Below are 23,170 nucleotides of genomic sequence, written 5' to 3'. Positions count from 1 at the left end.
TAAAACACATTTGCCACCCATCCCGCAAAGAATCCTGGAAACTGTAGCTAGTAAAAGCGGTTGGAAATTGTAGCTCTGTGCAGGATAAACTTCAGTTCTAAGGATTGGGGGGGGGGGTCTTTAAACACACAGCACCTCATCTCTCTCGCATACTCCATCTCTCTGGTTATAATTTCCACTAGGGTATTCATCTATAAAATCATTTACATGCCACCTTTGGGGTCATAGCCTACCGTACAATGTCATAAAAACTAACATTGCAATGGGCAGCCATGTTGGCCTAACCTAGGGATAGAGCAGATGCAAAAGGTTCCAGGTGTCTGCAGGTAGGGCTGAGAGAAACTCCTGCTTGAAACAACCACTGCCAGCCCGTGTCAACGATACCAAGTTCAATGGGCCAATGACAGCTTCCTAGGTTCCTATTGCAGCCAAGAAGGGGGGGGGGTGTCTTGTAGTACCTTGAAGTCTTAAATCTATTATGGCACAACTTTTCAGGAAATGAAATTATTCAAGAACCAGTAGGGTCACTTTTTCACCTCCAAGCACCCTCTGTTGCCATCCTGAGCAACTGGACTTCAAAAGGGATTGGCACTGACATAAAAACCCCACATATATGCCAAGCTGACAAAATGACAAGATAGTGTGCAAGTTGACCACCCGCCCTTGCCCTCTGCCCTCTTCCCCTACCTTTGGATATCATATTGTTTTACATTTTTCATTGAATGTAACCAAAAGACTTTATAATCTGAGAGAGAGAGAGAGAGATTGCATGTTCTTTGTAGTTCATGAAAATCTTTTAATAAAAATTATTTCAAAAAAATAAAAAGGGAGACTCCAATATGAAAGTGCCAAATTACAGCTTATCAGTAAATTCAATTCTGAAACCTGTGGCTTGAATTGTACTGTTTCCTGCCTCATTGATTAAATTGAATTAATTAAACAATTAACTAATTTTAGCAATGTTAAAGGCATCGGGCTCTTCTGCATTTCTTCTGCATTCCTCCCTTCCCTAAATCAAGGCTTCTGGTATGGAAACAATTGGCTAGGAGTGTCTCTGTCCTAAACTGATCTTCACAAAATGAAGATAAAGCACCAATGTGGTTACTATACTTCTGCTGGGGCTTGATAACATATCAAACCCCACATAAGGTTCTATGATCGCCATCTACTGGAACTAGTCACAACTCCAGGATACTGTACAGGGTGCTTTCAGCCTATCACTCTTCTGCAGGAGAGATTCTAGCTTATAATAGAACTTTAGGCTTATGCCATTAAAGTAGTTTAATGGGCTTTTTCACCCTTACACAGCTATGGGGAGCCTTTGACCCTCCAGTCGTTGCTGAACACACTCCTGTCATCCCTGTCCAGATTTAGGGGAACACCAGACCTCAGTGTAACCTGAAATCGGCTTTGCATCTGGCAGAATCTAACACCATCCTATACATGTCTACTCAGAAGTGACTTGGAAGTATTTAAGTCAATGTAAGTGGGAACAGGATTTCAGCCTAAGACTGCATTTTGTTTTAAGAATGTTGGAAACTACAAGCTTTGGGATTTAACATCATGCCTGTTTTGATCTCACTCTCCTATGCATTTGTCTTCGCCGTGGCTAAATTATTCCTGGTTAAATGTGTTCAGGATTGCAACTGAAATCTCTGAGTAGGGAAGGAATATATATATATTGTCTCCAAACACACAAGCACATAGGCATTGCACAATGCATAGTGTGCCATTGTAAACACAGCTGCTGGGTATTTTCTACCCCACTGATAACCAGTGGTAAGATTATTCTACTTTTCTAGCATACTTCAAAATAAAACCTTCCTGGTTTTTCAATCAGTGGAGGACAGAAGTATTACAGAGGAAAGGCAGAACAGAGCTTTCAATAACAGTGTGTAACAGTTGGGGGTGGGGCCAGGGTCAATGGCTGGGGGGCAGAAGGGCAATTTGGATCCTAGGCCTCAAACAGACCCTCAAATTTAGACACTTCTTAAATTTTTTGGCATTTGATTAGTTCTGCAACTTGTTTTTATGTAAAGGTAAAGGGATTCGAACCGCCAACTTTCTGATCGGCAAGCCCTAGGCTCTGTGGTTGAGACCACAGCGCCACCTGCATCCCTTTGTTTTTATGTGTAGCAGATCAAACTCGGGTATCCTCTCAATCCGGAGCTACAAATTTAAGCAAATAAGAGATGTGATTTGGTAAAAGAGAACTTTTTTGTTAACTGATGCAGAGGTTATCATATGCTTAATATCAACTTTGACATTGCAGGAAAGCAAGATTTTCCCTTAACAAGTAATGTATTTCAACAGAAAAAGGCTAGAAAAGCATTTGGTTATTTTTTTATTATTATTTAAAAAAAACCAATTTGTGTTTCACTCTTCTTATTTTTTGTGTGCTTTATTTTGTTTTCGAGTGTCATTATTTTTCCATGGCAGCATTTATTATGGCTTGGGGGCCTCAGAGGCCAGAAAAGGCCAGGACTTCTTTAAGCCTCTGAGAGTACCAGGATGGGGTTTGTGCAAATTTCCTTGGTGTGAGAATTAGGATACAACAAATATGCTGAAGTAATACACACTAAAGAGTCACCGTCTCCCCTCCCCCCCCCCACCTTTGGTAAGTGTCTAAAAATTATTTCACTGAGCAACCCCGAGGAATTCCCATTCTTGGCACAGGATACATTTCTGGTGGATTGTGTCCATCATGTTGCTGGAAGATGATGGCATTTCTCCATGCCTATATGAATCCAAGCTCTGTGTAGCAGCATTCTAGACCTATTTTATAGAGCAGTGTCCAAGAGACCCAAACATCACAGACAAAGACCCCATTGTGTCTGACAATACGGAGTATAGTTTTCACCCCCAGGGCCTTTGTGCTTTACAAAAGGAGCATCGACTAGCCTTTGACACAACACAGAAACAAGTTCTTTGGGAAAGCCTGTTCTTTTTCTGTATTTTGCTGGCAGAGATAAGCACAAGAAAGAAGACAGCCTCTATTACACTAAATGTAGGTGATGGCTGTAAATCACCAGCATTTGTGGAGAGTCATTTCTCATTTTTAATAACTTCTATGCTTATTAAAGGCCACTTTTCTTTCCTCCCCTGGAACACTCCCAGAATCTGCTCTGGAGCTCCACAGCTGTTTAGTTTTTTCAATGTGAAACTAGCATTTCAGCTCTCTCTCTGATTAGCTTTTTTGGTGGTTTTGTGTGCTGGTGTGTTTAATAATTGGAGTGATAGCCAAATACGTCTTACTCAGAGTAGGCCTATTAAAATAAATGAATTTAAATTACTAAGTCTATCAATTCAACAGGTCAGGTCTGAATACAACTAAGGCAGTGTAAATACGAAACAATATAGAAATATATATTGCAATAGAGAAACATAGAAATAAAATAGAGAAAATAAATGACCGCTGAACCCTGTAGAGGAAACAAAATATATTGTGCATTGAACTTGTCATCTTGCTGCTGATCTTTTTCCGATTCCCAATATTTTTAATCAGGAAATGGTCTGGTCATAATGTAAATAAATAATTTTGGGCACCAGCAAGGTTATATTCCAGAACAAGGTAACTGAGATTTAGCTTGAATCTTAGAATTGAAAGGGTCCCTGAGGATCATCTAGTCAACCCCCTGTGATGCAGGAATAGGCAGCTCTCCCTTACGGGGTTCAAACCTGCAACCTTGGCCTTATCAGCACCATGCTCTAACTAACTGAGCTATCTAGCTTGATTTAAGTTATTGCACCTCCAGTTCATTCCATGCAATCAGTTTTCAGAGGTTCCCTGCTTCTAGGTAGCGGCAGCTGCACCAATCCAGCAGTGGCAATTACCAGCATGGGGGCCTCAGAAAGCATAGGGCCCAGGCTGCTACACCGATTCTTCCATGGCTGGCAGGATTGGGCTGGGGCCAGTGAGGGGTCTGTCTGAGTTCCTTGGCCCACTGCCAGTGACTCACCTGGCCCAGTGCTGGAACCTGAGCTGAATGATTGCCGCTGGAAAACATTACGAAAGGCTATATATTATGTTGAACAACTGGCATCTCAGTTTTGAGTTGCAGGAACCAGAAAAGTTCTTCTGTTGCCTGAGAGATTCAGGGTTTTCCGCATCCTTGAAGCTATCGTCCCTTCAAAAAACGGTGGCTGTTTTGCAGCCTTTGAAACTACAAGTCTTATCAGCTCCAGGCAGCAAGGGCAGCAGGTGTGTTGTTCCTACAGTGGGATGTGGGTGGGTGGGAAGGCCCCAAGCTAAGATACTTTTTTCATTAAAAAAGTAAAGGGACCCCTTACCATTAGGTCCAGTTGTGACCAACTCTGGGGTTGCGGTGCTCATCTCGCTTTTCTGGCCGAGGGAGCCGGCGTACAGCTTCCGGGTCATGTGGCTAGCATGACTAAGCCGCTTCTGGCGAACCAGAGCAGCACATGGAAACGCCTTCCCACCGGAGCAGTACCCATTTATCTACTTGCACTTTGATGTGCTTTCGAACTGCTAGGTTGGCAGGAGCAGGGACCGAGCAACAGGAGCTCACCCCGTCGGGGATTTGAACCGCCGACCTTCTGATCAGCAAGCCCCAGGCTCTGTGGTTTAACCCACAGCGCCACCCGTGTCACACTTTTTTCATTAGAGGGGGGCAAAATAACCCTGGAGGTCTAACTGATCACAACAATTCAGCACCTGGAAACAAAACCAGTCCTACAATTCAAAAGGCTACATATGCTTCCATCTAGTGGCCATACATCTATTGTACAACACCGTTTTTTAAAGCAGTCGTTTGCACTGACTTACAGTAGTACTTTTCGAGTGTTGAAGGCAAGGGGCCAAAACCAGATCCCAATTCTCCCTGTAGAAAGAGATGTGGCTCAGTGGGCAGCAGCGGCTGACTCTAGATACTTCCAGGCTTGAGTGACAAAGGAAATGCATAACGTCAACAAGGAGTTTCAAAGCCTTGCATCACACCAGAGAACGCCCTGCAAACAGACCAGCTGGAAGGAAGGGCATCTGAAACGGACAAAAAAGCTCATCCTAAGGTTCGGTTGCTTAAACTTACAACCATCCCGTGGGGCCAATTTGAATAAAATGGGGGGGGGGCAGGTAAGTCCCACCTCGCCTAATCGATCACATGACACGGTGCACACACAATTTGAATGACAATGCCCATCAACTTTGGTGGTGGGGGGGCAGCCCCCCTCAAATATTTTATTGGGATGGGGGGCGAAGGGACCTCGGCCCCCTTGGAGTTGGCTCCTATGCAACCATCATAGACCGCATTTCTCTAATAAGGAGAGATTCCCCCCCCCACCCCCAGTGACCAATGCCGTATTCCGTCGCACGTATAGTCTGTGAAGGTTGTAGTAGTACCCATTCAAATGAAAACAGTATTTTAAATAATTGCATACACAGCCTGTGGAAGCACGCGACAGCTGGCTAGGAGAGAAGGCGTATGCAAGAGTCATAAATCAGGGTAACTACAGTAGAATGAAAAACCGATTAAGCGAAAGTTTATGCAAGGCTCTTTGGCCATTCGCCACAGCAACAATTGGCGACGATACAATCTTCCTAGTTTGCTGTGCTAATATGAAATGCCGGCAGTAGAAAACTGCGATCTCGGTTGGGGCCTAAGCAGTAATACTCAAACTTACTGGAAAACTCTAGTTCTGAGTGGACATGCATATGATCAAGTGCACTGCTTTTATTTTAAAACGAGAGACATTCCTTTCTTCCGGAATGCCGCTGCTTTTTTCCTTCATCGCGTTGCTTCCGCAGGGATTTACTGTGGCCTTCCCCCAAGCTCTGGCCAGCTGCATCTGCTGCACATCTCAGCCTTTGGCCCGCGCTGTATCTTTAAGAGGCGGAGTCTCCGTCCCGCAATTCTGCCTTTGCGGAAGTCCCTGGAACTAGAACGTTGTGTATCGTTTGGGTTCTATCCGCTCCCCCGCGAGGCAAAGCCGGTCAAAGAGCACGTGGAAGTTCTACGGATGGAGTTTTCAATCCGCCGGCTGTGGGTCCAGCTCAGATTCACAGTTGCGATTTGATGATGCTGAGTATTTCCACCTCCTCTTTCTGCTCTTCACGACACCGGCGAGGAGCAGCGGATAAATGAGCGGGTTCCCGCGGAAGAAGACCAAGCGCACAAAAAGGAAGGCTAACTCGTAATGAGTGAAATCCAGACGAACCCGTGGCAACGCGGGTCTTCGTTGGTCACGCCCCGGTAGTGGATCTAGTGACCTCTGCATCTCCAGATCTCTTTAACCCTGCATGAAGTTCGGGCTGATGGATTCCAGGATCGCTAATGGGTGATGACGCCACCACGCCCGCTCATGCCTGGGATTAAATGATGTAAAAGCAGATTTTCAGGTGCTGAAATGTTTAGGGAGTAGGCGGGAGTCTCCGTTTGTTTTGCGACGAAGCAACCGCCTCTGTTTCAAGATTGCCGATTGCCTGTTTGTAAACTCGTTCTGCAGTCTATTCTCAAATGCTTTCCAAAGTGGGGGCCGGGAACATAAGCAGCGCTCCCTCCAGGCATCTCCCCCCTGCTCCTTGATGTCTCCAGGACTATGACTACATGGTACTGCTATTCCACTGTCCGGATTTTCCTTTCTAATGCCAGACTCCTCACTGTGAGAAGCTCTCTGTGTACAGGAAGGACATGGGGTAAGGGGCCTCCTCTCCGGTTCTTCGCTGGCGATGCTCCAAGCTGCTTTCCATGCAAAGCCTTGGTAAAGACCTCTCTGGTGTGCTGGGGGGCTGCGGGATTACCTTGGGGTGCAAGGTGCGAAGGGGCACCCAATGGAGGAACCCAAATAAAAGGAGATGCCTGTCTCAACACAGGAGGCCTTTCTCCAGCTGGTTTCCTCCAGCGTTTAGGACTAGCCTTTTCCCTCGCGATCCGAGCCTGCGTCCTCCTGCTGAAGTTCGGGCCTTTGATTTGGCTTTACCCCTTGAGCTACATCTCCCCGGGTTTTGCATCGCTCTGGCTCCGCCTTCTGCTCAAGGCGACGGAGTCTTCGGGCCCCACCTACATCAAACTGGGGCAGTGGGCCAGCACAAGGAGGGACCTCTTCTCCGAAGAGTTCTGCGCCAGGTTCTCCAAGCTCCACATCAAGGTGGTCCCTCACCCTTGGGGCTACACCCAACGTTCTTTGGGGAAATATCTGGGGGAAGGCTGGGAAAAGGTCTTCACCTTCGACAGCCAGGAACCCGTTGGGTCTGGCTGCATCGCCCAGGTGTACAAAGCTTACATGGACATCTCCGCTCTTGGACAGCCGGTGCTGAAGGAACTCTCCAAGGGCACTGCGGTGGAGTCTGCTCTGGAAGCCTGGCAGGTGTCTGGTCTTAAGGGAGTCCTCAGGTGGCTTTGGAAGAGGAAGGATGGAAGCATTTCTGAAGGAGGTGGTGTCCGTCGGTTGCTTCCCAATGGTGGCTTTGATGGACACGTTAAGCAGAATTCTGTTTCTGGATACCTGGACACAGCTTTATCCTGTCCCAAGAGGGACCGCCTTGTTCCAGTAGCCATTAAAGTAAGACCACAATTCTGTGCTTCCTTAGTTAGTCCTATTGCACTTAGTATGACTGACTTCTGACTTAGATATCATAGGGCTGGAAGGGACCCTGAGGATCATCTTAGTTCAACCCCATGCAATGCAGGAATAGGCAGGTGTCCCTTATGGGGACTGAACCTGCAAAGTTGGTATTTTGGCACCATGCTCTACTCAACTAAGCTATCCATTTGACTTAACAGATACTAAAATCATTTCATATTCTTGGAAGGAAAAGGTCCAAAATGGTGGTGGTGATTAGGAAGAGGCTGACAAGATGGATTTACCTAAAGGACTGCCTCTCCCCTTATGAACTGACCCAGACACTGCAATCATAATCTGAGGCCCTTCTTCGTGTGAACCCCTCCATGAGAGGTCTGGAGGGTGACAACATTAAAACAGGCCTCTTCTGCAGTGGTTCCCCGTTTGTGGACTGCTCTCCCCAGGGAGGCTAGCCTAGTGCCTTCATTATATATCTTTAGCCGCCAGGCAAAAACATTCCTCTTCTTCTAAACCTTTGGATAATTCAATTTATGGCCTTTTAAACTGTGGGTGGGTGGTAGTGGGTGTTATTGTGTTTGTTATTATGATATGTATTTTTTTGTTTTTATATTGTAAGCTACCCTGTGACCCTTGAAGGGCTGTATATAAATAATTATAAAATATAATAATAATATAATATAATATAATATAATATAATATAATATAATATAATATAATATATAATATGCTCCCTAAGTCCGACCATTGGTCAGTATTGTCAACACTGACTGGCAGTAACCCTCCAGGATTTAAGGGAGGAATCTGTCTCAGACCTACCTGGAGATGGCAGAGATCAAACATGGGACCTTCTGTGCTCTACTGAGCTTTGGCCTTTCTTAAGCATCAGCTGGATTCCCCACTGGTGGCAGCCAATGGCAGCTTATAATATGAGGTGCATGATCCACTGGCAAGTTCCCCCTTGCTCTTGTGAATCTTCTGTTCAGTTCAGTCTGGTCACCTTATCCCTGTAAAACAGGAGTGTGGAACTTGGGGTCCTCCAGATGTTGTTGCACTCCAACTCCCATCAGCCCCAGCCAGCACGGCTAGTAGTTGGGGATGATGGGAGCTGTAGTCTAGCAACATCTGGAGGGCCACAGGTTACCCATCCTGACTGGCTTGACGATTGCATGTAATCAGGAATTATCCAGCTACCTTTTGTCATTTGCATAGGTGCTGCACCCCGGATTAGCTGACCAGGTCCAAATGGATCTTTTTCTGATGAAGACTGGCAGTCGACTCCTTGAGCTTCTCCCGGGGGTCAAGTGGCTCAGCCTGACGGAGATTGTGGAGGAGTTTGAGAAACTAATGTTTCAGCAGGTGGGAAGAACTTTGGTTTGGGGTCTGCTTGATCAGTGGAGGCTGCTTCATGGGGCTCTGCACCTAAACTTCTGCCTACCCTCAGCCAGCTCCCACTTGCCTGACTTCTTAATGGCCCTGCCTTGTTAGCTTCCTCCTCCTTCATCCCTGTGTTGTCCTTGTACAACTCAGCAGGGAAGAGGATGGGTACAAAACTAGAAATAGTTGGCTTTGCCTGGGCCCTCACTCCCTGTCTTCGGCCCCAACAGGCACTGCTGCTCTTGATTCTCGGCAGTTTGTTTCTTTAGATTGACTTGCGCTATGAAGCAAGGAACCTGGAACGCTTCCGTCTTAACTTCCAGGGTGTGGATTATGTGAAGTTCCCAGTTCCTCTTCGCCCTTTCGTGACAAGAAACATCCTCGTGGAAACATATGAGGTGAGAATGTGGAATGTGCAGGGCAGGGAGAGCTGGCTTACCTTTTGTCCAGACAGCTGCAGGAGAGCAGGAGGTTTCTTTGGCCTAGCAAGCAGACCCCTTTGTGAGCAGCTGGGCTGCTTAATAAAGTTGACACCCTCGCAGCAGTTTGGGTGTGAAAAAGGGGGAAACATGCACAGATCAGTGTCACTTCTGCTGATCAGCACTCTTGACAGATGTTCTGGCCTCAGAAGGCTACAAAACCCTAATAACATTTCTATGTTGTGCAGGACTAGCATGAGGATAGGATGTCTCCAGCCCTCAGGGGCTGAGACTTTGCAGCCTCAAAAATTCATGAATGACAGTAGGAGGAGAAAGCTTGATCACGTCAGGTGGTCAGCAATAGAGTATACTCTTCCCCTTCGATCTCCTTCCCCCCTTAAAAAGTATCCCCATTGTCCTCCAAAAGGCTTATTAATGTGCCCCTGACAAGCTCAAAGGGCTTTCCTGATTTAGGTTCTTTCTGCTTCAGGAGAGCACGCCCATAGCCCAGTACCTGCAGACTGAGGCCACAAAGGAACTGCGCTGGAAAATAGCTCAGATGGGTATGGACATGATTCTAAAGATGGTAAGAGGCCTCTGTTGGTTGGTTTGCAATTTAGGATTGGCTTGCCTCTGCAGTCAGCCTGCAAGGCAAAGAATCTGTTGTATGAATTTTCAAGTTTTTGATCAGAAAGCCCCTCGGTTACACGAGCCCAAATGACAACACCCAGTTAGAAGAAAGGGGCTTTTTGGCAACCCTGAAGGTGGTGGAAGTAAAAAAATAAACATAACCTTTAGTAGGAAAAGCCTAGGGAGTGAGGGAACCCCAAAACAGTTCAAGAAATGCTGCTGGCATGTTGTGTGGTGAGTAGACCCTAGAAAACTGGATGGGATAAATGGAATGGAGGATTGTAAAGGAGTGAATAGCTGAACTGCAAACAGAAGCATTCCATGCAGCAACATTTTAATGCAGCTCCGGCTTGCCCAGTTCAATACAGTGTCTCCCCTGTCTGGTAGTGGGTATCTCCCAGCCCTGTTACTTCCTGGCAGCTTTGATATGATGAACCCAGAGATTAAACCCAGGAGTTAAATGTGCAGAGCAAAATATCCTACTACTCACCAAGAGCCTCTCTTCTTAATAAATTAGTTCATTGATTTGAGCTCTCGGGTTGCCATTTTTTCAACCAAGTTGTGATTTTTCAATCCTTCAGGTGTTTGTTGATAACTTTGTCCATGCTGACCTGCACCCTGGGAATATCCTGGTCCAGGGCGCAGAGGGCTTCCGTGATCACCCCGAGGACCGGACCACCATTGTGGACCTGTTGGACACACTCATTCTGGAAGTGCAGCCTTCTCGCCCACCACTTCGCCTGGTGCTTCTGGATGCAGGAATCATAGCAGAGCTGCAGGGTCCAGATCTCAAGAACTTCCGGGCGGTCTTCACTGCTGTGGTATTAGGGCAGGTATTGGCTCTTTTCAACCATTTCTCATAGCAGCTGGTAATGGAGATTCTGTTCGGCTTTGGGCTGGACATGGTAGCTTCTTGGGCTGGATTCAGCTACTCTGTTCTGCTAGCAGAAGCTGGAGCAGGGACTCTTGCTGATGCAGTGGGGCTTCCTCCACACCACAATTCACTCTAGAGGGTTTGGAGATCTCACAAAACAGCATGATTGGGGAGAAGGGAAATGCTTCCATTGGGCAAGCAGAAATGCTTGTAGTGATTGAACAATCTCCTTAGCGCTGTGTTGAATTCCACCCAGAGTATATTTCTTTCTTATTTGTTTATGCCATAAAATTGGTAAACCGCTTGATTGTAATAATCTAATAATAATAATAATAATTTATTATTTATACCCCGCCCATCTGGCTGGGCTTCCCCAGCCACTCTGGGTGGCTTCCAACAAAATATTAAAACACAGTAATGCATCAAACATTAAAAGCTTCCCTAAACAGGGCTGCCTTCAGATGTGTTCTAAAAGTCTGGTAGTTGTTGTTCTCTTTGACATCTAATGGGAGGGCGTTACACAGGGAGGGCGCCACTACCGAGAAGGCCCTCTGCCTGGTTCCCTGTAACTTGGCTTCACGCAGTGAGGGAACTGCCAGAAGGCCCTCGGCGCTGGACCTCAGTGTCCGGGCTGAATGATGAGAGTGGAGACGCTCCTTCAGGTATACTGGGCTGAGGCCATTTAGGGCTTTAAAGGTCAGCACCAACACTTTGAATTGTGCTTGGAAACGTACTGGGAGCCAATGTAGGTTGTAAAACAAAACAAAACATCTTGTCCAATTGTAGCCTCACAGAATACCTTCCTTTGCAATAATTTTCAAACTCAGCCCTATTTTAACTAGACTAGAAGCTCTGTCTCTGTAAATTTTGCTCAACGAGGAAGAGTACCCGAGTCTTGCTTGGCTGAATAGGCTTCCCGATTTGTTCTGCAGGGGGAGAGAGTGGCAGAGTTAATCCTTCATCACTCCAGAGCTAACCGGTGCAAGGATGTGGAGAGATTTAAAGCTGACATGGCAGAGCTGGTGACAAAGGCCAGGGACAGCACTGTAGCTTTGGGAAAGGTCAGTAGCCCACATCAAAGCTTGGTCTTCTCTCGAGTTGCTGTGCAATAATTCAAAGTAGAAAATGCTTTATTCTACAGATTGCTCAAGTGATAATCCCACCTCTAGGTGTACAATTTCTGATATACATGTGTCACACACTGATATATATATATATAATTTTATTATGCATGCAACAAATTCCAAAAATTAAAACAATGAAAAACAATTACTGTTTCTTCTCTTGTTAAACTGACACTATATATAATTCTAAATGTTCCAATATGAGTAAACAGTGCAAATATATGAATGCATAAATTAATAAATGCAATATATCTAGATTTTTATATCTTTGTATCATAGACAACAAGATGTAATAATGAGAGCCTGGATCAGGCCAATAGACCATCTATTGCAGTTACAGTGTCTGGATGAATGAAATGAATGACATTTTAAACCCCCCTTTGCATTCTAGTTCCAAGTAGCAAGCCTGCTGTCCAGTGTTTTCAAGTTACTGATGACGCATCAGGTGAGATCATCTCTGTGTTAGGTTTATTCTTCTTCACAGCTGCACCAGGCCATGTCACCTGAAGGATGTTTAACCAGAGTTTAACTTGGAATGGGGAACTTACTGGAACAGAAAAAGCTTGAATATGCAATGCAGATGTGTTTGAAAGATTGCATATTCTAATCCTAGTCCAAAATTCAAAAGCGCCAAAAAGCCTTAAAAATGAGTCAGTGTTGTGCTCAGAAGCTGCTATGTTGTGCATTGAAACCCAGAAGTGTAAGTTAAATTGCATTTCCTTGCTCCTCTTTCCCTTCCACACACACACTGGAAATTCTACACAGCCAGCTGGATTGTATAAGGATTGTATAAGCATGCTAGGTTTAAATGTTAGACCTGTTTATCAGTGAACATATGAGAATAATCAATGAAAGCAACAGGAAAAAAATATTTGCATTGTTAGGGCTCTCAATATGTGGTCACATATACTGTAATCTCTCTCTTGCCTTGCAGAGCAAATAAGACTTGGTATTGATTTCCAAATAGCAATGATCCACTTTTACCTTCTTGATGTCTTTTGTGCTTCCAGGTAAAGCTGGAGAGCAACTTTGCCTCTGTGGTCTTTGCCATTATGGTTTTGGAAGGCCTTGGACGCTCACTGGACCCTGAACTGGATATCCTCAAGGCAGCTAAACCTTTTCTAATCAAAGCTCCAAGTCCCCTCCTGGCACAGTGACGGACACTGGTTAGGGTGGTCTTTTGAGGCCCTTTTATTGAAGAACTGCTCATTTGCTACCCGTCGGGTGGCTTTCAACTTCTATGCTTAAAACCAGAAGACTTGGCTGAGAATTGCTGTTCAGTTTATCCATATTGAGACCAGAAGTGTTCAGGGGCTGAAACATCTCCATTTGGATTGTGATAATTGATCTCTATTCCCATTATGGCAAGAGTGGGGAAACTGTAGCCCTCCAGGCATTGCTTGACTACAACTCCCATTATCTCTGACCATTGGTTGTGATGGCCTGGGGCTAATGGGAGTTGGGGTACAGCAAGGTCTGGAGGGAGCCACAGGTGGTTTTAGGGAATGCAGTTCTCCTGTAGTTCAAAGGAAATTACTGCCCTGTGTGGGTTGGGCTCCCTATCAAGTCACCTCTAGATAGGTGAGCCTACCAGAGACCGTTCCCATCTCCCCAATATTGCAAGCTTTAAGGACATCATGCCTGTTTACAGCCTCAGCACTTGCCTTGCTCCATTGCCAAGAATTGGAAAGGTAAAGGCAGCTTATACATCAAACTGTATTTTCAGTATGAAAAGCAAACACTCTTCATTTAATATTGGTATGGTGCATGATAAGCATCTTGCCTATCTTCTGTTAAATTTGTCTAAAATGTGCTTGGAACATGACATGTTTGAAATTCCGTCTTGGTGCTCTTTGCTCTTATGCTGCTAAGCAGCTGCTTCTGTCCACATGAGGAATTAAAAAATACTTGTTTTTACAAATGGATCGACTTGGTTCTAAATGTCACCTTTGATACTGGGGAAACCGGGTTTATGAATAAACAGTTTTGAATGGGAAGAGGCCCTTTGCGTGGTTCAGCATTGCTTAGACGAAGAGGACGGCAGCCCCTCACACTGCTTTTCCGTGACGTATTGCTTGTGGCACGGCACACACAATGGACTTGCCAATGAGCCACAGAGAAAGACGCCTGAACATTGCTGCGGAACTTGAGCTTGTTGCACCATGTTGATATGATGGACTATCCACTGACAGGTCTGTAGTAGAAACGGTTCTTTGTCTGCTCCACCTGGTCTGCAGGGCTGGCCTTAGAGGCTAGTGTTCTTGGGCAGCTGCTGAGGCCTCAGAGCCCTGGGAGGGCCTGACACTGACCTCAGTACAACAAAGCAGCCATCTTTTCTTTCCTAGATGGTGGCAGCACTGGGCACCCCATGCAGTTAGCACTCCTGGTCCTATGCCGTTGTCTGGATGAGGAGGAGCTGCTATTGCAACAGGTGGCAGCATGGCTAGTGTGCGCTACGGGGCATTTTGCCCAAGATGATGCTACTCAAAACCTGGAGCCAGCTCTGCTGGTGTCTGCTTACTTTTGGCACTGAGAAACTCCAGACTTCAATTAGAATCACAGAGTCATAGAATTGTAGTGTTGGACCCCGACGGTCATCTAGTTCAATCTTCAGTGCAGGAATCTGAACGAAAGCATCAATTGCATCCGAGGGAGTCCATTCCACTGTCGAGCAGCTCTTATTGTCAGAAAGTTTTTTCGTATGTTTAGTTGGAATCTCCTGTCTTGTAACTTGAATCCACTGGTTTGAGTCCTACCCTCCAGAGCAAGAGAAAACAAGCTTGTTCCATCCTCCATGTGACAGCCCTTTAGATACAGTGGTGCCTCGCAAGACGAAAAGAATCCGTTCTGTGATTCTCTTCGTCTAGCGGTTTTTTCGTCTTGCAAAGCAAGCCCATTGAGGGATTAGCGGCTTATCTGCTGATCGGATCAGCTGATAAGCGGCTTAGCGGCTTAGAAAAAGGGGGGGGGAAGGAAAAAAAACCAGCAGGAACTCGCAAGACATTGTCGTCTTGCGAAGCAAGCCCATAGGAAATTCGTTTTGCGAAGCACCTCCAAAACGGAAAACTCTTTCGTCTAGCGAGTTTTCCGTCTTGCGAGGCATTCGTCTTGCGGGGCACCACTGTATTTGAAGATGGCTATCATATCTCCTCTCAGACTCCTCCCCGCCCCCAGGCTAAACACACCCAGCTCCCTCAACCGTTCGTCATAAGGCTTGGTTTCCTCTGCACACGTTCCAGCTTGCGCAGCATTGGAAATAGAAATAGCACTGGAAATTGGCTTCCTGTGCTAAGCAGAAGGTGGTGGGGGTGGCTTTCTCTAATTTTGCATTACACCATGCCCACATGTCAGTCATTTAGTGACTGGTACCCACAGCTCTCCCCAAATTTGAAATCTGCCCACTGGTCTGAAAAGGCTGGCGATCCCTGGTGTGGGGACCAGCTGATCCTCTGTCCAGGAACAGCCTGAAGCATGACGCAGACCCACTGTGAACCACTTAGATCACAAGCGGATAGGACACCAAAAAATTGTGTCCTACAAGCAGTTATGGTTCAGAATACTACCCTCCCATTCTCAGATAAGCCACTGTCTGAAGATGGCCTCAGTGGGGCCATTTCTGCGGCACTCAACATCCCACTGCCTTGCACATACAAACATTAGTAACAGAGCTTTGTTCCAGAAGTGGGCTTATTCAGACGACAATGTTTTTATGGCAACAGTGAGGCACGCAGCACCAGGAGACTCTGCTCTCTGAGATACTGTTGGAGGTCTTTGTGTTTCTGCTCCTCTTTCTCCACCTGCTGGGACATCCGGTCCTGATTTCGGAGCTTTTGCAATTTGGCAGCTGCCTTCTCTTTCCTCTGTGTGTCCTGCTCCTGAGCTGCGGCTTCCAAGTTGTTTTGCATGGATTTCATTCTGTTCCTGAGCAGCTCCTGCAGAAAAGGACACAAAAAAGGACTTTAAGCTCTTTCCCCCCCTTACAGCGTATTTGCAGTCGAAATACGTACCCCCTGCAAATAAAGCAGTTCTGAAGACCTAATTTGACCTAATTTATCTGAGTGCAGAGTCAGGATTTCCTTGGCTCAGAAGGTGGATTTTCTTGATGTGCAGGTAAACCTGCCCTGCTTGTCATCTCGCTCCATGCGATTAGAATATTTTGAGAAACTGGAGACAAGCCAAAGAGAACAGTCCTCACCAGTCTTTTTTTCTCATGGTCATCAATTCTTTCCTGGTGTTCTGCCAGCCGCTTTTCCCTCTGCTTGTGCTGTGCCTTTAAGAACTCCAGCCTTTGTTCCTCTTTGTTCTTTAGGTCTTCCTGGAAGCGGGATTCCCCTCTCCCGGTCTCTGCTCTTGCAGCCTGCAGCTGCTTCTTTGTATGCCACTTGGTCCAGCTCCCAATGTTCTCCTGCTGCTTTTGAGAGCCTTCCAAGGTTCGCTGGAGTGACCTCTGCCTATTTTGAAGAAGTTCCAGAGAAAGTAAAGCGTCATTTAGTCTGCCATGCTCAGCCTGTTACATAAAGCAGAGGCTCTGCCAAAAGGAGTGGCGGACCTACATTTTGGGGGCCCTGAATCTTGGACTGTTACAGGGCGGGGGGCTTTGTGACCAGCAATGAGGTCTGGGTAACCCACTGTCATCTTCTTCAATAGGGTTCCACAACAGATTACCACATTTTAAAAACAAATTTACTACTACATCTCGGATTTTGCTTAAAATTGCTGTACTGCGGTACTTCAACACCTTTACATCAACTGTGCTACTGACTCTCAAACTTTGGGATTGTTGAAATATATACAGCAAAAAATTAATCAATTTGAGTTGTGTGGCTCAAATTGGGTCTACTAGGCCCCAGAATTTTAAGCAATGTGGACTGAAGTCGCTTCTGGGGCCCCTCTAGGATGGAAGAGGTTCCCTTAACCCTTTCCTTTCATTACCTCTTGTTGTCAAGCAGCAGTTCTCTTCTGAGGTTCTCCTCCTCCCGCCTCTGCTCCTCCTTAAGCCTCCTCTGCTCCATCTTCTGACGTTTGAACTCCATCCTGGCTGTGTTGATGCCCATCTCTCTTGGACCATCTCGAGTCACCGCTTTTGTCACTATTCTCTGAAAGGGAATGAGGGATTCCATCATATTGGGATGGGTTTCTCTGGAGTGGACTAATCTCTTATTGGCTTTTGTTCCAAACTAACACTGAAATGCTGCTTCAGGTAAGTCTGGTCTGGTCATTCGCTTGGAAAGGCCAAGACAGAGAGGTGTCCTCACCTGTATGGGAGGTGCACTGTGGCTTCTTCTTATGGGCAAAACCGATTTCACAGCAGAATAGTCTTCCTTCAGTGACTGGTCCACCCAGTTAAAGATTGCCTGGAGCTGGGAAGGATCTGCAGCGTACGTCTTCCGAGAAGGACTCCTTTGGCATGGCTGGGCAGAAAGTGGGATTTTGTTGAACTGGGAAAGGGCTACCATATGAAAAAAAAAGTCCATGTTAGAGTGAGGCAAGTCATTAAAAATAACGGCACAGATATATGAAGACTTTGATCTGATGAGACACATTCAAGAAAATGCTCAAATCTACAGAAACCTGAAAGTGACTAGTCAATCATTGTGGGAAACAAGACGCCAGGCTAGACCAGCCTTTGACTGGTGCAGGAGGGCTCTTCTGGTTGTTAGCAGGAGGAAGCTGAATGCACACTTGCTGGTTTGTTTATCAAGGAGCAGCCTGGGGGTTGGCAAACAGGAAAGGGGAAGGAGCATGTGATGTGCCAACAATAAATCTGATTATGTCAATCTGCCGGCTGATACACTTATATTTCAATACCTATTGGAAAGTCACTGTGAGACCCCAGATTGCCTTCATCACAGCTGCCTACCTCTTCGTCTTTGCTGTTTATGCTGAGTTAAGCATTTGTCTGTGTTGACGGCTACATCAACCATGGTGCCAGGGCCTTCCTGTGAAGCTTCTGACACTCCCTCTCTCGAATGGTCCTGTAAAATCAATAAAGAATAAAAAGCTAAAGAGCACACAGGAGAGTGACAGTGATTGAAACACTAATTGACTTTGTGTGGTTGGGCTGGGAAAGCTTACTATACTGTGCTGAGTTTCTACAGCATCATCACATAGGTACATAGCACATTATAAAGGCAACATTCACCTGGAAATTTGCCTGTGATCTGACTATGATAGTGAATCTGTGGTCTTTTCAACAATGTTTATAACATTGTGTGACCAGACTCTGGGGGAAAACAAATCCTTACCCAAGATAAAGGGACCAAGGATTATAATACTTTTGCAGCCGTCATAGACATGACAACATACCTTGTTTGGTTTTGTAAACTTGCTTTCCATCTCTTCCCGTGATTTTAAATCTGCAACATCATCTGCTTCCTTCAGCTTCTTGCTCTGTTCCTTCTCATTACTTCCTGAAATAGGAAGCCTTTCCTTTGAAAGCTGCTCCTCTATCTTCCTGCTCAGTTCTTCCTTTGTCAGTTGGGTTCCAGGGATCAAGGCATCATCTCGTTGCACTGTGCAAATGGGAGACCTAAAGGACTCCCAAGCCTGGAAGCAGCAGTGGCAAAGCGGGTGATGGGCAGAGCTGCAGCCAGCACCAACACAGCAGTCCTTTGGAGTATCTTGCCAGTGCATCTCACCTAAATAACTCTGCTGGCAAGGCCCTGAAGCTCTGTATCCAGGTGGCACAACATAGGGATAATCTGGATTCTGCTCCACTAACATCTGCCTGGCGGTTAATGGCATCTGAAGCTCAAGGACGATGCGTTCACTCAAAGAAGGAGGGATCTTCAGAGCAACATCTGCAGACATGTTCTTAGTCTGCCCATTCCAGAAATTCACCAGCACTTTGCTGTTTTTAAAGGCTGTAAACAGAAATACATATGAAACCATATTTTAGAAGCAAGCACAATGTATGCCACTCTTCTAGGACAGCAGTTAAATTCCCCAAACCAAACCAAGGCACGGCTTCTGATTGGCTGCAGGAGCTTATGGACAATATGTTTTTAGGTAATCTTTGAATATTTTCCATTCTTTGTGTACTTTCTGGTTTGAGAGCCCCCTTACTTTCCCCGTCGTCTTTGCCAGTTCAAGGTATTCAATCATAAGAGTCTGTCATTCTATTATCGTGGGTGCTGTTTCATTTTTCCAATTTCTTGCCACTAATATTCTAGCTGCTGTACAATGGTCTTATATCTTTTCTGATTTCCGCTGACATTATTCCTAGGAGGAAGGCTTTGGGTCTTTTTCTGAATGTAAATCTGAATAGCTTTTTGAATTCATTATATAATTTGTCCCAAAATTCCTGGATGAATGTGCAATTCCACCACATGTGTAAGTATGCCCCTGTCTCTTTTTTGCACCTCCAGCACGTTGGTGATCTACCTTTAGCAAGTTTTGCTGGAGTGTGGTGCCATCTATAAAGCATTTTCTTTACGTTCTCCCTAGGATTATAGCACGCCGTGAATTTTATATCCTTTCTCCATAATCTTTCCCATTGTTCCATGTGGCTATTATATCCAATATCTTGTGCCCATCTCACCATTACAACTTTAACTTGCTCTTCTTTCACTTCCCATTCTAATAAATAGTTGTATATTCCTGAGATATGTTTTCCTTTATTGTGAGTTTGCTCTTTTTCAAAATGGATGTTTGTTTTGCCAGATGTTTCTTTTGTTGTGTTTTGTCATTTAAAAAACACATTTAAATTAAAAGGAAAGGAAAAGGAAAGGGCACAAAACAAGCAGCACCTGAGTGAGAAGGCCCAGCCTCTGCAACCTGAAGGATCACGCCTGGACCATATCGTTCACCTTTCTTGTCCCACGGAGCCAGGACTGCATCTCCTGGAGCTAAGGGCTGCCACCTGGCATCCTCATAATGGATGACATCGTAAAGGGGCGTTTCTTGCATCCGACACAGGATCTTGCCTTTCCGGGACTGCCGCGATCTTTGGAACTCAATCAGAACGTGTTCTCTGGAGCCCTGCAAGATTAAGCCAGCAATGTTGCCACGTATTCATTCATTTATTACATTTCTATGCCACCCTTCATCCAAGGATTACAATATAAAAATATAAAAAAACCAAAAACACATAATATAGTAACACACAGTTTAAAAGGCCATAGATTGTTTAATTAGCCAAAGGCCTGGTTGAGGAAGGAACGTTTTCACCTGGCACCTAAAGGTATATAAGGAAGGTGTCAGCCAAACCTGCCTGGGGGGAACATTCTGCAAATGGGGAGCCACCACCAAAAAGGCCCTTTCTTGTGTTGCCACCCTCCGGCCCTCTCGTGGAGGAGGCACAGAAATAAGGATCTCATATGATGACATAGATAAAGAAATAGTTAAACTCGTGGTCTTGAGGGCAACCAACATGGTACTGGTGAGCACCATCACAAAAAAACTCACTGCTTGTAATCTTACTTTATCTTTTGAGCCCCATTCCACTCCCTTCCCCCACCCCCAACAGAAAATGCAAGGATATCACTTCACTAGTTAACATTATTATTTTATATATAGTAGGCAGCATTTAAGCATGACATCTAGATTCTAGAGAATAAGGTTAGAAGGGAGTGAGCAAAACTATCTGCTAAAACCCAGTTTGAGAAGCACTACTTTAGTTAAATGAGCTCACCTTAACCTCTTGGACAATGTGACCCAGATAGTAAAACCCATCTGTCTCTCTTCTGGCGAGGACTTGAACCCCCCTCTGCAAGTTGTAAACCTCTGGAGACCAGTCAACAAAATCCTCCTTTACTGGGCTCCAAGCATCCGAAGGAAATCTGTGGGTATAGAAAACTAACATGTGCTGGGACAAGATTGACGAAGGGTTCTGCAGAACCCAAAGGTTTACTCATTATTTTGTGACATTTTGGTTGCCCTAATAAAAAGGTGCATACTGCCCAACTATGGATTTTGAACTTTTGGACCAACTTGTGGACCAACACTGGCACCTTTACTTTTTACATATAACTTTGCTTTTAGATGATTAGGATCACTCAGACTTATATAAATCAAGGCTGAAGAAACATGGAAGCCAATACGGATTCAGTTGCCATTCTAAGGACTTATTAACCTAAAAGATTCACAGTCCTTAAACTTACCGTGCTGTAGCATGATGGCCTATCAGCAGAGAGGAACAGGGCTGCTTGCACATACAATCAGAGTGGCAAATGCTTTCACTGCAGCCAGGAATATCCTAGAAAATTGCAGAAATACAGAATCACAAAGTAGTAAGGGATTTGAAAGATCCGTTACAATTACTTGCATTGTTAGGACTTCATGCCATCCTTTCCAACAATTTGATTGAATTCACACATGCATGTCCATCATTTGACCATTAAAATATCAAGCGATGACTTGCATGTCTAAAGGAGTCATCATAGATCTAAAGCCACAAAAAGAATTATAGTATTTCTGAGTGCACTTTTTTCCAATAGAGACTAGCTCACACATTTGGCTAACTGAAGACTGACACATCAAGTGATGAAAAATCAAGCAGTGCCCAGGTATGTTTGAATGAGCCCTCAGAGTCAACGTTGCTTCATCCAATTTTCATTTACCTCATCAGAGCTGAGGCTGATTGCTTGAAAGGAACCACCAGACGCCTTGGCCACTTCCTCCATTATTTCTTGTGTCCCGTGTTCATTTTCCCCTCTGCTTCCTACCAAGTATACTATGTGCACTGGGTGCGCTTGTTCTGCCTTCTTAAGATGACTACTGATTTCCTCCACAGCATGCTCAGGTAGCCCACTGGTGAACAGGTACACTGCTTGGCAAAATGGGTCTTCCAGCGCTGCTGCCACAGCCATCACAGGACTGGCCCCACTGCTGCTCTGAAGGGCTCTGATCCAGGCAGCTGCTTCAGTGACACTGCGGAGGGAACATTCTACCAAGCTTTTCTGCCATTTTAACACCTGGAGGGGAAATGAAAGGTTGAAAACAAAGGCTGAAGTACAATTAAGAAGGTTGCACACTTCCGGGAGTCCACCCACCCACATTTCCAGGAGTCCATATGTGGTGTACTGATTATTGTTGTTCTGATTCAGAGTGTCAATTGCTTACAAAGCTGCTTGTGGAAAGTACCCCTAGAACAGGTATGCAGAACCTAAGGCCCTCCATAGGTTGTTGGACTCCAATGGGAATGCTGGCCAGGGTTGATGGCAATTTGGCGTTCAATATCCTTGGGAAGAATCACAGATACCTATATTGGCATGGTTTTTCTATACCACTTGATTGATACTTTTTCCATTACCTGCTGGTTGGCACAACTGATAATGCCAAACATGGAATCTGTTGGTTTGTGGGCCAGCGAAAAAAGAGTCTTTATGAGGAGTTCTTTCAAGATGCATAGGCCGGCGGTCTCAGTTTCTGAGGTGCAAAGCACAAAGGCCACATTCTGCTCGTGGATGTCAGCCAACAAGGGTAATGTACTAGAACAGCGATGGGACATTCTGGACATTTCTGAATGACAAACAACAACAGCACCAGCATCATTATTACTATGTTTACTACTTTACACACTTCAATATGTGATAAGCCAGCTTAGTTGTGTTTGGGGCACCTTCTGCTCAGCAGACCCTTAATTCTTCTAACGGGGGTATATAACAGTAATAATTATGGTAATAATCACTTCTGGCAGCACTACTGAGGTAGAGGTCTGAATTAGTGTGTGCATGCAGCTAAGTTTTACTCCGAGTAGAGCCATTGAAATTAATGGGGTGAAGTCAGCCATGGCTAGTCATTTTAGTGAGTTGATTACACTGAGCAGAACTAGCACTGGGTTCGGATTCGGGGGCGGGAATGAGAACACAATGCCGAAGTTGGTTATTATTGCGTTATTGCGTATGATATTAGACATCGTGTGCCAAAGTTTACTGGCTCAGGGACATATAAACTTTTGATCTTTTTCAGTGTTTTGAACTTTCATGCAATAAATAACCAGGAACTACTAAAGCAACCTTAGCGAATTACTGAGGCTGCAATTCTAAGCATTTCGGGGAGTGTCCCACGTGGAAGCTGCAAGACCTCAATGGGACTGACTGTTATTTCTCCTCCCGCATAGGATACATTATTTCTCCCCCCGCCCCGCACTTCGTCTTGTTCTCCCGCATCTCACCTGATCCCCCCTTCTTCTCCTGTAGGATACTGAAGTCTCAGCCTGTTGCCAGGCAACCAGATACCACAGACGGAACCATCTTCAACACCTGAAT

The 23,170-nt window shown here is 45.3% G+C and overlaps 2 protein-coding genes across 2 annotated transcripts; one reads left to right on the top strand and one right to left on the bottom strand.

Annotated features, from left to right (window-relative positions):
- Positions 1-5,856: 5,856 nt before the first annotated feature.
- ADCK2 (aarF domain containing kinase 2) lies at positions 5,857-13,957 on the top strand. The gene is made up of 8 exons (XM_081210796.1): positions 5,857-7,518; positions 8,749-8,895; positions 9,183-9,311; positions 9,823-9,918; positions 10,544-10,795; positions 11,769-11,897; positions 12,352-12,405; positions 12,971-13,957. The coding sequence occupies exons 1-8, from the start codon at positions 6,556-6,558 to the stop codon at positions 13,115-13,117; spliced, it is 1,917 nt and encodes a 638-aa protein (XP_081066922.1). The 5' UTR covers positions 5,857-6,555; the 3' UTR covers positions 13,118-13,957.
- Positions 13,958-15,642: 1,685 nt separating this feature from the next.
- On the bottom strand, positions 15,643-23,072 carry LOC308596785 (uncharacterized protein). The gene is made up of 12 exons (XM_081212037.1): positions 22,970-23,072; positions 22,213-22,421; positions 21,521-21,874; positions 21,062-21,156; positions 20,593-20,740; positions 19,709-19,940; positions 18,267-18,823; positions 17,821-17,935; positions 17,216-17,409; positions 16,893-17,056; positions 16,156-16,411; positions 15,643-15,892 (listed from the first exon to the last, which is right to left on the bottom strand). Exons 2-12 carry the CDS (start codon positions 22,417-22,419, stop codon positions 15,668-15,670), a joined length of 2,547 nt encoding a protein of 848 aa, XP_081068163.1. The 5' UTR covers positions 22,420-22,421; positions 22,970-23,072; the 3' UTR covers positions 15,643-15,667.
- Positions 23,073-23,170: the final 98 nt, after the last annotated feature.

The sequence above is a fragment of the Podarcis bocagei genome (genome assembly GCF_964188305.1).
Source record: "Podarcis bocagei genome assembly, chromosome: 10".
NCBI classification, from domain to species: domain Eukaryota; kingdom Metazoa; phylum Chordata; class Lepidosauria; order Squamata; family Lacertidae; genus Podarcis; species Podarcis bocagei.
This window is presented reverse-complemented; position numbering and strand designations above follow the sequence as displayed.

What these genes read in the sequence shown, in the direction of transcription:
- ADCK2 (XM_081210796.1), top strand. Translation starts at nt 6,556, where the DNA reads ATGACTACATGGTACTGCTATTCCACTGTCCGGATTTTCCTTTCTAAT. An exon ending in TTGTTCCAGTAGCCATTAAA is followed by an intron (nt 7,519 to 8,748) that starts GTAAGACCACAA and finishes TCATTTGCATAG; the next exon opens with GTGCTGCACCCCGGATTAGC. An exon ending in TCCTCGTGGAAACATATGAG is followed by an intron (nt 9,312 to 9,822) that starts GTGAGAATGTGG and finishes TTTCTGCTTCAG; the next exon opens with GAGAGCACGCCCATAGCCCA.
- LOC308596785 (XM_081212037.1), bottom strand. Translation starts at nt 22,419, where the DNA reads ATGTCCAGAATGTCCCATCGCTGTTCTAGTACATTACCCTTGTTGGCT. An exon ending in TAAACAGCAAAGACGAAGAG is followed by an intron (nt 17,410 to 17,820) that starts GTAGGCAGCTGT and finishes TTCATATGGTAG; the next exon opens with CCCTTTCCCAGTTCAACAAA. An exon ending in CTGCTGCTTGACAACAAGAG is followed by an intron (nt 16,412 to 16,892) that starts GTAATGAAAGGA and finishes TCTTCAAAATAG; the next exon opens with GCAGAGGTCACTCCAGCGAA.